The 11,820-nt window shown below is 43.2% G+C and overlaps 1 protein-coding gene across 1 annotated transcript; it reads left to right on the forward strand.

Annotated features, from left to right (window-relative positions):
* The first annotated feature begins 4,000 nt into the window (after positions 1-4,000).
* FOXI1 (forkhead box I1) lies at positions 4,001-7,748 on the forward strand. The gene is made up of 2 exons (XM_005523459.2): positions 4,001-5,002; positions 5,991-7,748. The coding sequence occupies exons 1-2, from the start codon at positions 4,429-4,431 to the stop codon at positions 6,542-6,544; spliced, it is 1,128 nt and encodes a 375-aa protein (XP_005523516.2). The 5' UTR covers positions 4,001-4,428; the 3' UTR covers positions 6,545-7,748.
* The last annotated feature ends 4,072 nt before the right edge of the window (positions 7,749-11,820 follow it).

Consider the following 11,820-nt stretch of genomic DNA (forward strand, 5'->3'; position numbering starts at 1 on the left):
TGATTTCTCATGTAAGCACGCGTTTAGTGGTGAGAGTGGAACAAGCAGATGACCTGAAAGAGGGAGCTGCAGAAGCAGTGAGGCTGTCAAAGTATGACTGATTGAAGAGTCTGTATCTGTATTAATTTCCTGTAACTGGGAGAGACCCCTCGGATTCTGGCACGAGGAGGATTTGTCACAGACTGATTCTGCCCCTCTGGGACAGATGTGACCACATCTGTGTCCCTCAGCACAGCAGATCCCCCAGCAGCCAAGGGGAAGCTATGGATTCCTTGCCTGCCTGTGGCCTGTCACCACTGATACACGAGTCAGAGGACACCTAATCCCCTCTACCATATTTATTTTATGTGAGGAGATGGTAGAAGGCCTTTTTGGAGGTAGGAGTTATAAGTACTTTTATTATCACCATTCTCATGGTCAGAGAGCAGCTACGAGTCCTTACAAGGTTTCACTGCCTTCTAAAACCCCAGTTATAAAGTTGCTTCAAAAATCCACAGTGATTTTGTTCTGGATGGCTTGGAAAGTCTAAGGGCATTCTAGCATTTCAGCACTTATGGCACAGACCCAAATGATATTGCCTTTTCCATTAATTTAATGTTCAACCTGCCTTTCTAGAAATAAAGCTCAGTTCCCTTGTTTTGCAGTGCTGTATTTTACATTTCTTATGCTTTTGTAGTGTCCTTGAGATGACATTGCTTTGCCTGCTACAGCCTGTTCTTTCTCATGGTGTGGTTTATTTTGTGGATATGCTGGGCAGATGATTAGTGGAATAAGACACGAAGACTTCTAAAAGTTATCTACTGGACAACTGAGAACATAGAGAATCTTTCACTGTGTGAAAATGTCTTATTGATGGATACTGACCTGTTTCTCAATTCAGAGTGTGAATTGTTTGAAACAAGAGGTGTCACTTGGCATATTGACTTACATGTAGACCCCTTTATTTTAAAAACAATTTTTCCCTCTTCTTTGTGACCACAGGAATGGTTTGTATGAACCATGTGCTGGTGTATGCACACCTCTCCCGAGTCACTGCATTTCAGAAACACTGGATGTGCAGGTTACTGTGGGGTATAAGTGGTCTTTTACAGAAGGGTAGTCAGTGTGAAGAAATATTACTGCTGGCTGGAGTGGAGGGGTACATGGGAGCTGACCTAAAAAACCTGTGGAAAACAATGGTTCTGCCAGGGCTCAGCCTCAACCCTGCAGATTTTGGAGCTTCACTCAAGAAACTGAGAGGAGCAAATATTTGTGTAATGCAAGAGTTGTCAACAGTCTTTGGTTTGACAACAATCTGTGGCTGCCCAGGCTCCCAGCTGGTAGAGACATGCACTCAGGGCTGTGCAGTACTGGACTGCAGTAAAAAGACATGATAAATATATAATGCATCCTGCCTAGTCTGACCTTACTGACCCAATGCATTTGGAAATAATGATCATTAAACTTTCTCCAGCAGCAGCAGCCTCCAGTTTATTTGCAGAATTTTCAATGCCACCTTTATATGGAAGCCTCACTGGTTTTCCTTCTCTTTTCTCCACTTCTGGAATTGCTACCTTCTTCCAGCCCTGCCAAAAGGAAGACTCCCAGTGGTGAAGACCCCAGGACAATATTCCTGCTTAGACTCAATTTCCTCCAGCCACCAGAGCTTGAACAGAGCTGATTCTCTCCCTGCTGCCTCCTTGCCTGCAAAGGAGCATCTACAGCAGAAGAGCTGCCCAGGAGGGTGCTGCAGTGACCCCGCAGCAGCAAGGCGTGCCCAGGGTACTGACGAAGTACCTTTTTCCTGGCACTGGTTATACTCTGATCTGAGTAAATCAGGCCCAGCCAGCTGAAGGGAAATGCTGCTGATAGGATCGCGTCCCTGCTGGAAGCTGTGCCAGCCGTGCCGGGGAGGGATCAGACTTTGCCCCCCCTTTCACAGCTCCGTGGGCAGCAGCCCAGAGATGTCTCTGCACCTCCCTGCTGTAAAAGCAGCCCTTGGCATCCTCAGCACAGTTCCTGCTTTGCTGGGTTCTGTGGGACATGCTCAGCTGGGAGGGCTGGCAGGGCTGCCCATCCCCAGGCAGCTCGGGCTCACCCTTCTCAGTCAACTTCAGCAGCGGTCACTGGCAGAGGAAATGTTACAGCCATCACCATCTCTGGCTGCAGCAGTAATGCTTTTTCCCTTTGTAAAGCCTGGGCATTTTTCAAAGCCTGTATTCACTCAGCACCCACTTGAGTGTATTTTTATTGTAACTATGCATGCAGTGCACCTCAGGGAATAAGTATTTAGATGTCAGTCATCGAAGTCCATGATGCAGTTAGTTGAATTTTTACTGCTTGGAATAAATTTACAAGTTTTTCTTGTTTTCAAGGGTTTTTTTTTGGCAAAAAATCTAATCTGCTGAGCAGGTCAAAAATGTATTATGTTTATTTTTCTCACTATATTCTGGCCCTTTAGTTAATTGTAAATGTGGTTTTACTCATGTGTGTTTCTTAAACACTCTATTGACACTTCTGTAAATGAAGGGGGGTTATTACCAATATTTGTACCAATATTTGCAGGGATGCATATATTTTTAAATATATCTATATGTTAGACAGTTAATTAGGAAGCTGTAGTGGGTATTATTCAAACAGCATTTTGCATGTTTGTAACTCAGATTCTTATGATGAAAAAGATTATTGCAGATTAGTCCCTTGAGGAGGGAAGCATTCACATTATGAGCTCCTGAAAAAAAAATTTTTTTTCTTTTTTTTTTTTGTCCAAGTCACCTTTTGTATAGCAGCTGCCACTTAGAAAATAAGCCAGTGCCACCAAGTTCCACTTAACTGTTGTCTGTTTACTGTGTGTCTCTGCACAGGTTATTTGGCATTTACATACTCTGAGCTCTCAACATCCAAATTAAAGTAGCAGCTTGTTTGTTGTGGTACAAATGATTTTCTGTGCAGTGAAAGCATGGATTTTTAAAGTAACAGCTGTAGAGCTGCATTTCTGAGCTGGCAAATTGGCTTGCTCTGCCATTCTGTATTCAATATTTCAGCAGTATTTCCAGTGGAATTATTTTTCCTACCTTTCAAAGCGACAATATGGACATGGCATTAGTGAATCACTAATTCTTAGGGAGTGGGGAATCTTGGTGGTTGTGCTACAGCACAAAAGATTAAGATGTGGCAAAGCAAAAGGTCTTTGATAGAGCCAGGAATTCAAATCCATGGGTCAAAACTGGTGTTTCTGCAGAAATTATAGGACAAGAGCTACCTGGAAGGCTCTGTCATATCATGACCTTCTTTAATTGCATGAGTATTAAGGCTGAGGCAAGTTTTAAATTATGTGTGTGCCTTAATCACTAAACAAAAACGCAAATATCACTGTGAAGGGAACTGCAGCTCTGCTCTAACTCCAGTGCAGGCGTTCATGCAGCGGAGGGCTGCCACCCTGAGAAGGGGTGGCGAGATTGCAGCTCTGCTTTTCTGTCCTTCAAACATGCAGGGTGCCATGCAAAGCACTAAGGATTTGTCCAAATCAGGAAAGAGCTAGAGGTTTTTCCTTATTACTTCACTTTAAGGAATCAGCTCTTGTCTGTATAGATACAGATGAAGTTATTGGAACTAGGTTAAAAAGAGCTGTGCCGAACGCTGTCACTGCTCTCGTGTTTGGAAGTTGTGCTGAGGTTTTATGAGCTCTCTGCACCAATCCTGCAGCAAAGAGGAAGCAGCACATAATGATTTCCCATCTCAGTTCACCAATTTCAACTCAAAAGAAAGGTTTGATTATTAAGCTTGAAATTTTTTCCTCACAAGATTAATCCTTACTTTAGGGAGTTAATTCCATTTATATCAGTAAGATTACTCACGTGAGTAACCAGCCACAGAATTTGCCTGTAGTACTGTGATTGCCTAGGGGGAAGTACAAGCAAGTCTGCAATTAAAGTTACAAAAGGAAAACCTTTTCTGACCTTTTCTTTTCTTCTTTCTTTTCTTTTTTTTTTTTAAGTATATATCTCTACTGTTTCATTGACTAGTGACAATGGCTGTTGCATTCTGAGGTGTTAATTACAGCAGCACAAAATGGCTTTTCTTTAATAAGAAAAAAAATAGGAAATGCTACAGCTTCACTGAGAAGGATCTTTAACTTCAAGAAACCCTAGGCTTTCTTCATGTGCATCACATTAGTGGAAAATTCCTTCATTCATTTAAGAAGATAAACAGTTGTAACTTTCACGTTTGGTTGATGTGACATCAATGACTGACTGGGACTGCCAGCATTCCAAAAAGGATATCGTCCTCATCTGCAGCCACTCAGGGCTGTGGGGTGGAGCCTGCAGCACAGGCTGAAACATTTACAGGTGCATAAGTACCTAGGGAAGGGCACAGGTGATGCACCTGTCCCGAGAAAGGAGCACTAGCACAGGTGTGTCACAACTCACCAGCTACCTGGCTTAGAGCATGAGCTTCTTTGACCCACAAACGCATTCCCCTCCACGCTGCAGCCCACAATTCCCAAATATCGGCCAAGAACCTCCAGAGATGAATATCTACTACGAGAACTTCTTCCATCCACAGAACATCCCGAGTCCCCAGCGACCAAGCACCTTTGAGACGACGGATTACAACGCCACTCCCAACCCCTACCTCTGGCTAAATGGACCTTCCATTACCCCACCGCCGTATCTGCCAGGATCCAACGCCAGTCCTTTCATTCCGCAGTCGTACGGGATGCAGAGGCAGCTCTTGCCTAACATGCACAGCTTGGGAGGAACTGACCTTGGCTGGCTTCCCCTCCCGTCCCAAGAGGAGCTCATGAAGTTGGTGAGACCACCTTACTCCTACTCTGCCCTCATTGCCATGGCCATCCACGGGGCACCTGACAAGAGGCTGACTCTGAGCCAGATCTACCAGTACGTGGCTGACAACTTCCCGTTCTACAACAAAAGCAAAGCTGGCTGGCAGAATTCCATACGGCACAACTTGTCCCTCAACGACTGCTTCAAGAAGGTGCCTCGAGATGAAGATGATCCAGGTATAGCCCTCTCCCCCTTTCCCCCCAGCTCTAATTAAACTTGATGAATTTTAAAATACCTAGTACACTGTAAAGAGATGTAGTAGCCCAGACACAGGACACAGACACAGCAGCACTTTGTTTTCAAAAGGCTGAACTAGAAAGCAGCTTTGCATAGCTGAGATGTGAATCAATGTTGCTGTGAGATCTCTGGAGGGAAGGGAATTCTGTCCTGCTCTGGGTCCTCCTGAGAATGGATCAATGAGCTGAGCACAATACTCAGCAGGCACAGGAACATTTAACTGGGCAAGGCACACTCAAGAGCCATTTGGTGTAATGCATGACTTGTGTCAAACTTAACTGGGAATTCAAGGGAAGGGGATTTGTCAAAGAAAGCCAATGGCTTTGGGGAGTCAGCATTAATTCTCAAGAGGAGAGCACGCTGCTTTTATTTTGTTTGTTTCGATTTGTTTTGCTTGGAATGACACCTCTGCCATTGCCAACCCCTTGGCTGGTAGGCTGTCAGATATTCCTTTATTCATGGTTTCCTATCAATAGCTGTGAAGAACCACTGAGAACATTAAAAACACATTGAAACTATTCTGCAGTAGAGGGCCAAAAGTCTAATTCTATCTTGTTAGAAACCTATGATACCCCACTGAATCTGGAGGAGCAGCCCAGTGTGGGATTTGATTACTCTGCCATAATTTCAGAAGACCAGCTGTATTCTGAAAACCAAGAAAACAAAACAAAAAGCCCTCCCAGTGACTCCACTTGTAGTTTTGTCCTTGTGATGAGTAAGGTCTAAAGGGTAGAACCCAGAACTTTAAACTTTTTTTCTGAATTCGACAGACTTGTACTTTTGGGTGACTAAAAATACATGGGTATTGCTCATGGAATTGTTCTGTTTCTGTGAAATGAGAGAAGCACTGTAAAGCCCTAAATGACTGCTTTTTGTGTGTGTGTGCCTATTTTTAAATTTAAAGTGTGTGTTTGTTTCCTTGGACAGGAAAAGGGAATTACTGGACTCTCGACCCAAACTGTGAAAAGATGTTTGACAATGGAAACTTTCGCAGGAAGCGGAAGAGAAAGTCTGACATTGATGCCAGTGCTGCTACTCTTGCATCTGAGAAATCCGAGGACAGTACCCTGACTGGCAGCCCCAAAGCTGCAGAGCATCATGATATCTTGGAAAGCTCATCACCTGGGACTGACAATTCACCTGAGAAAGGATCTCCTCCTCCCTCTTCCAGCAGCCCGTGCCTCAGTAACTTCCTGTCCAGCATGACCGCCTATGTCCACAGCTCCAACTCGGGGAGCCGCTCCGGGCCCGTGGGACTCAGCTCTGAACCCATTGACAAAATGGGGCAGAACATGGTAGGCTTCAATTCCTACTCCCCACTCTCCAGTATCCCCAGCCATGGTGTGGGAGACTGGTCCAATTCCATGCCTTCCAGTCACCTTGGCCACAGCAACTCGGTGCTCAACCAGTTTAACACCCATTTTTACAGCAGCCTCAGCACAAACAACACCCTGTACCCCAGGGAAGGCACAGAGGTTTAACTGAAGCATTCTAGGACACTGGAGGATAGTTATTTATGACAGGAAATGATCCACGGGCAGGTGATTAGCATTAGCCTCTTGTCTCTAGGACCACACTGCATCCTCCTCCTGACAGCCACCAACTTGTTACCTTTATACTGAAATCACAAACACCCCACATTCAGCAGCTGCATGGGAAAAAGCAGGGATCATAGAAGGAATAGTGAAAAGTTCTTCTCAGACACTGCTTGTGCTGCTGCCAACCAGGCTCCTCTACAGAAGTCCTTGAGAAGTTACAACTTGCCTTAGGCAGGAGGCTCTTTCTGGCATGGCATTAACATTGCTGTGCTTTTTAAAGTGGTAACAGAAATGTGGTGGTACCTTTACATATCCTGGCTTCAGGTATAGGCTGCCTGTATTAAATGCTCAGCAAGTTCTTATTTGGCCAAAACTCTCCTGAAACACTCAGGAGGATCCATAATAAAAACCACTGTATAGTGAGTAACAAGCAGCACTTGAATGGTGAGTGCTGTCTTTGGCTTTTTCTCGTGCCAGTGCATGTTTAAAGCCTGACCCCCTTCCAGCGCCATGGGAACGTGGCAGCAAACTGACTTCATCCTGCACACAACAGGAATTTTGAAGCTGAAGGGAAGCATAACAAAATACACTGGAATTGTCTTCTGCTGTTGGATCTTTGTGCTTTCAATTCTAATTACAGGGTCAATTTTATTTCTTACACATGTAAATCTAGTCACATAAGGGAAACAGGATCTGTCCTGAATATATAAATATATATTTTTAAGATGTTTTTTGTAAGAAAACACATCTGTTATATCTTAACATTCTTCATTAATCATTTCTACTGAGTAATGGGTTTGAATACTGGGGTGGGAGGTGAGGGAAGAAGAAAAGGGAGGTAAGAAGTTTAACTGTCTTTGAATTTCAGTTTCAAAGGCTGGGATCTTTCAGAGTATCATCTGCAGATATTACAAAAAGTCTCTGTACTGTATATTTTTTTTCATTTTGTACAATTTTGTGCTGTTAGTCCTTGTGTAAATATTAGAAATAATTCTTATTTTTCCTACACTCTACTGTAGCTGCAAGCATTTCAAAATATAGATGAAGTTTTTTAAACCAAGAATTTACTCGAGTTCCACATTTATGTAGAGTAATATCTCAAAATGAACAACCCCAGAAGCATTTTTAATAAAGCATTTGTAAAGAAGAGTGTGTACTTGTGTTTGTTTGTTTGTACTGCACTACTTAAGCCTTTAAAAGTCTCCTTACCAGTTTGACTTGAGCAATTCATGTGAGGAAGAGCAGGTTAATGGTAGCAGAAGGTCAGATGCTGAGATGACATATCCAGGCCATCAGCATTTGCATGCCTGGCAAATATAATTGGCTGCTCTTATGCAAAATATTATCACTGAATAAGAATCACCCTTGGAGTTCCCCTGCTGGAGTAAAGTGGTGCCAATCATTTAAAATTTCAGAAAGCAGACTGTTTTCACATGTCAATTAGACCACATGACTGCAATTTTCCTGCATTCTTATTTATCATTTAATTTCTTTTATGTTTCAAATTTTTCACTATCAAGGTTGCTCTGACTTTTCCTATCATAAATTGCCACTTGGGAGTTGAAGCCTACTTACACTACTAACACCTTTGTTCAATAAAAAGAGAAAATGCCCTTCTGGTGGTGTCCTTGTGCCATCACTGTAAGTTTCTCTCAAGTCATGCACATGCTGAGACCTGAGCTGTAATTCCTGTCCTCAGGATCTTCCAACCCTTGCAGAATCTCAGCCTGCTGGGTGGGCTGCAATAAACTCTGCAGTGGCAGCATTTATCATAGAGATCTGCTCATGTTAAAACAGAAATGTCTTCACTCACTGTGCTTATGTCTTGAATTCAGCAGACATGCCACAAATTGCCCAGAAATACAGTTCCTGTAGAATATATGGTCCACAAACTCAGAGGAACTGTTTTCTTTAGTGCTGAAATGGAAAATGTTCCATCATGAACTTAGAGATCAAAAGCGTGGGTGAAAAAAGGTGGAAAATAAAGTAAGAAGAATGTTGTTGTTAAGTGACAGCAGAGAGTAAAAAGCAACTCCTTTGTCACTCAGCACTTTGACTCTCCTAGTGGCCAATCCCAAATAATAACAGGAACTCCATATAGGTGTGCATAAAAACAAGCTTGTATCTCATTGCTTCCCAGATGCTGTCAATCCAATACCACTTTTGGCTTCTGCATGCTGAGGAAGTGCTGCCAAAATTCCAGTTCACAGACAAAGGTTTGTTCTCCAGTGGCTTCCCTGAACACCAAGGAATTGGTTCCCCTGCAGCCACTGAGCTGGCTTGGCACATCAGCTCAGCCGGTGGAGCTGCTCTTCAAGGAGGACTGGAAAGATGATTGCAAGCATTGTAATCCTGTTTCTCCTCCAAACAGAGCTACTTTGTAATGAAATAAATCTTCAACTGTATTTTTGTGTTGTTCAGAGAGAACTCTTTTGGTAACCAGCCATGCCATGCATTCCTGAAGCTCCTGCACACCAGTGAAGCAGCTGCAGGGAAATTTAGCAACTATTCTTGTACGAGCAGCAGCACTGCTCTGTCAAAGGTACTGCTTCCCTTCCTCTATTTTACCAATATGATCAGTGTAAGGGTTTTGGATGGAAGAGCATCTGGGTTTTAGGGATTTTTTTACTATTATTTTGTTTGCTTGTTTTTAAGTGTGCTATTAAAGAAGCCACTAATGTTGAACCCATAATTAAAATATATTTAAAATATCACTGATATTTATAGACCTGTAGTGTGATTAATAAACATATTTACTAAACTGCTCAAATTCAAGAGAATCTGGGCTCCAAGAACTCTGAATAGTTTTCCCTGATAATATTCTTGATTCATTATTTCATTCTTAGAGTGTGTTTTGTGTTGAGATACAGCTGTCTTCACATACCACTGTGTTTCATGACTCTGCAATTATTTGTTCCTGGTTTAAATGTTAAACCTTACAGGCTGTTCCTATCTCCCCACAAACACATCCAGCCCTAAAGTGCCAGAGTAGTTTACAACTTGCTTTCCTTCTGTATCACAGCAGAACAGCAAATGTTAGAAGCTTCCACTGGCAGGCAGTGTGTCTTGACTAATGATTAATGAGTAACAAGTTCCTACGTAAGTCTCAGGTATATTGCTGCTGGATCCCTGGGGCAGCTTCACTGTCACTGATCCCATTAGGAACACCTTCCCTGGGTTCTTACTCCACAGTTTCCCCAGTCTGTGTCCTGGCTCTGCAGCCTGGAGTCTGTGACTCTCCAGCCCTGGCTGAAGTGCCAGGGAGAGGAGAGATTTGGGGTTCACAGCGGAGGTCAGGGCACACAGAGATCCCTTGTACCACTGCCAGGGTTGTTCCACCTCATTATGGGGTCAGCTGCAAGCCTGGAATCCTGCAATAATAGGTTCTGTTTAGTTGAGGTCCTTTGTGCCCCAGCAGTCCCACTGGAGCCTCATCTACAATTCAAGATATTTAAGCCACAAGGTTTAAAGATTTGGGTTTAAGTGCAAGACCTCAAATGCCTGAGCTTCCTGATGATAAACTGATGAGAGCTTAAATGTTACAACTGGTTCAAAGATGACACCAAGAGGTGTGATACAGGTATCCCCTGTATAGGAAAATCACATTTCAGGCCTCACAGTATTTACTTCTCCCATAAACAGCAGAGGGGACTTTGCCAGATTCACTCTGAATTACAATGCACTAAGTTTCTCTCATGAGGGGATACTTTATGAAGCTCTTCACTGTTCAGTAGTGTCAATAGTTGCTTTGTTGCTTCATGTGAAGGCATTCCCAGGGGAGGGAAATAACAAGCTTCTTCCCAGTAGGTTTGCCAATTTCTAACACTTCCAGTTTGTAGTGCTTTGTAGCAATCCTTACTAAAATCAAGATTTTAGGAAGAGCTGCCCTGGCTCTGTGTGATTTTTTTGCCTAAGTACCACACATCTGGATCTGTGAGCTATGAACCAAAAGCCTGCTGTACACTTGGAACCTGTAGCTTTCCCTGCTTTAAGTGCTGACAGCTGCAAGACTCTTTTGCTGTAGTGTTGGAGGTTAAATACACCTCAGCTGGTGCTTGCCATGGGCTAGAATCCTGCAGGGCTGTCATACCCTGGACATAAATAAGAAAAAACTTTAGTTTTTCTTATTTATGCTGCAAGTCTAGTTCTAAGGGAGCAAGGACTATGATCTACCAAAACAACCTTTCCTAAATGTACTTGCCCAATATCCTGCCTGCTGCTATTCTGTGCAAATTCATTTTCAGAATACCTCTCTGAAATTAATTTTTATATGTCTTGTGTTAGCTAAATTGCAATAAAAATTGTGCTTTACCTCAGCATGGTTTTGATTCTTTTTAAATCCTCAAAGCATTCCTCTGCTAATGTCTTTGCACAAAGTGGTTTTACCCTTGTGCAGCATATGGTATTCTTTTCTCTTTAAGAGGGAAGGTGCCAAGTTGAGGCAACTCTAAAAGTAGCCATTCCAGTCTTCTGAAAAGTGCTCTTTCACTGTGTGACAGCCAACAGTATTCCTCATGTTAGGCATACTTTGATTCTGTGACTGCCCTGAACTGCTCCAGCTCCTCTCATTCAATCCTTTGCAGCTGCAGATCTGTCCTGCTGCCTCCTCATTACCAGTGACAAGTCCCTCTAATTATTTCCCCTTGCTTCTGTTCTACTGGCAGATTCCAGAAGGTAAGTAAGGTAGGCAGGCAGTAACAGATGTTAGCATCAAACTCTGCATGAGGAGCTGTCAGAAGCTCTACTCTAACTCCATGACACATCAGGAGAGCTTTTCCCAGTGTTTGAAATTGTGTGTAGGTGACCTATGAGAGCTGGATTAGCAACACACTTCATCCCTGCAGAGCCCCAGCTGCAGGAGCAACTTCCCCATAGTGTAATGCTGATACTTTCATGGCAACATGACACAGAGAAACTAATTGTGCATTGCCCAGTAGCTGAATGATAGAAGCTTCCAAGCACCACATGGAAAATGGATTTGTGTAATCTGGGAAATTTTTTTATACATTCTGCATACAGGTTCATCAGGGCCTCAGAACTTCCCTAGAGTCAGGATGTCCCACGAAGCAGTGAAGGTTATTTGGACTGCAGCATGATGACAGGCACAAAGCTGCTCAGTTTATCCTTTTTGTTGCCTTTGCAGAGCTGTAGATTTGTGTGGAGAAGTCTCAGTAGCACAGCACAGCAGGGTAATAATACAGCTCAGTAGCTATTTGATG

The sequence above is a fragment of the Pseudopodoces humilis genome, chromosome 17 (genome assembly GCF_049639895.1).
Source record: "Pseudopodoces humilis isolate 2021_Gansu_Grassland_sample_001 chromosome 17, ASM4963989v1, whole genome shotgun sequence".
Classification (NCBI taxonomy): domain Eukaryota; kingdom Metazoa; phylum Chordata; class Aves; order Passeriformes; family Paridae; genus Pseudopodoces; species Pseudopodoces humilis.

Bases quoted from the DNA above. Each gene is read 5' to 3' on its own strand.
- FOXI1 (XM_005523459.2), top strand. From the start codon at position 4,429: ATGAGCTTCTTTGACCCACAAACGCATTCCCCTCCACGCTGCAGCCCA. The intron at 5,003-5,990 runs GTATAGCCCTCT...TTCCTTGGACAG, and splicing joins TCGAGATGAAGATGATCCAG to GAAAAGGGAATTACTGGACT.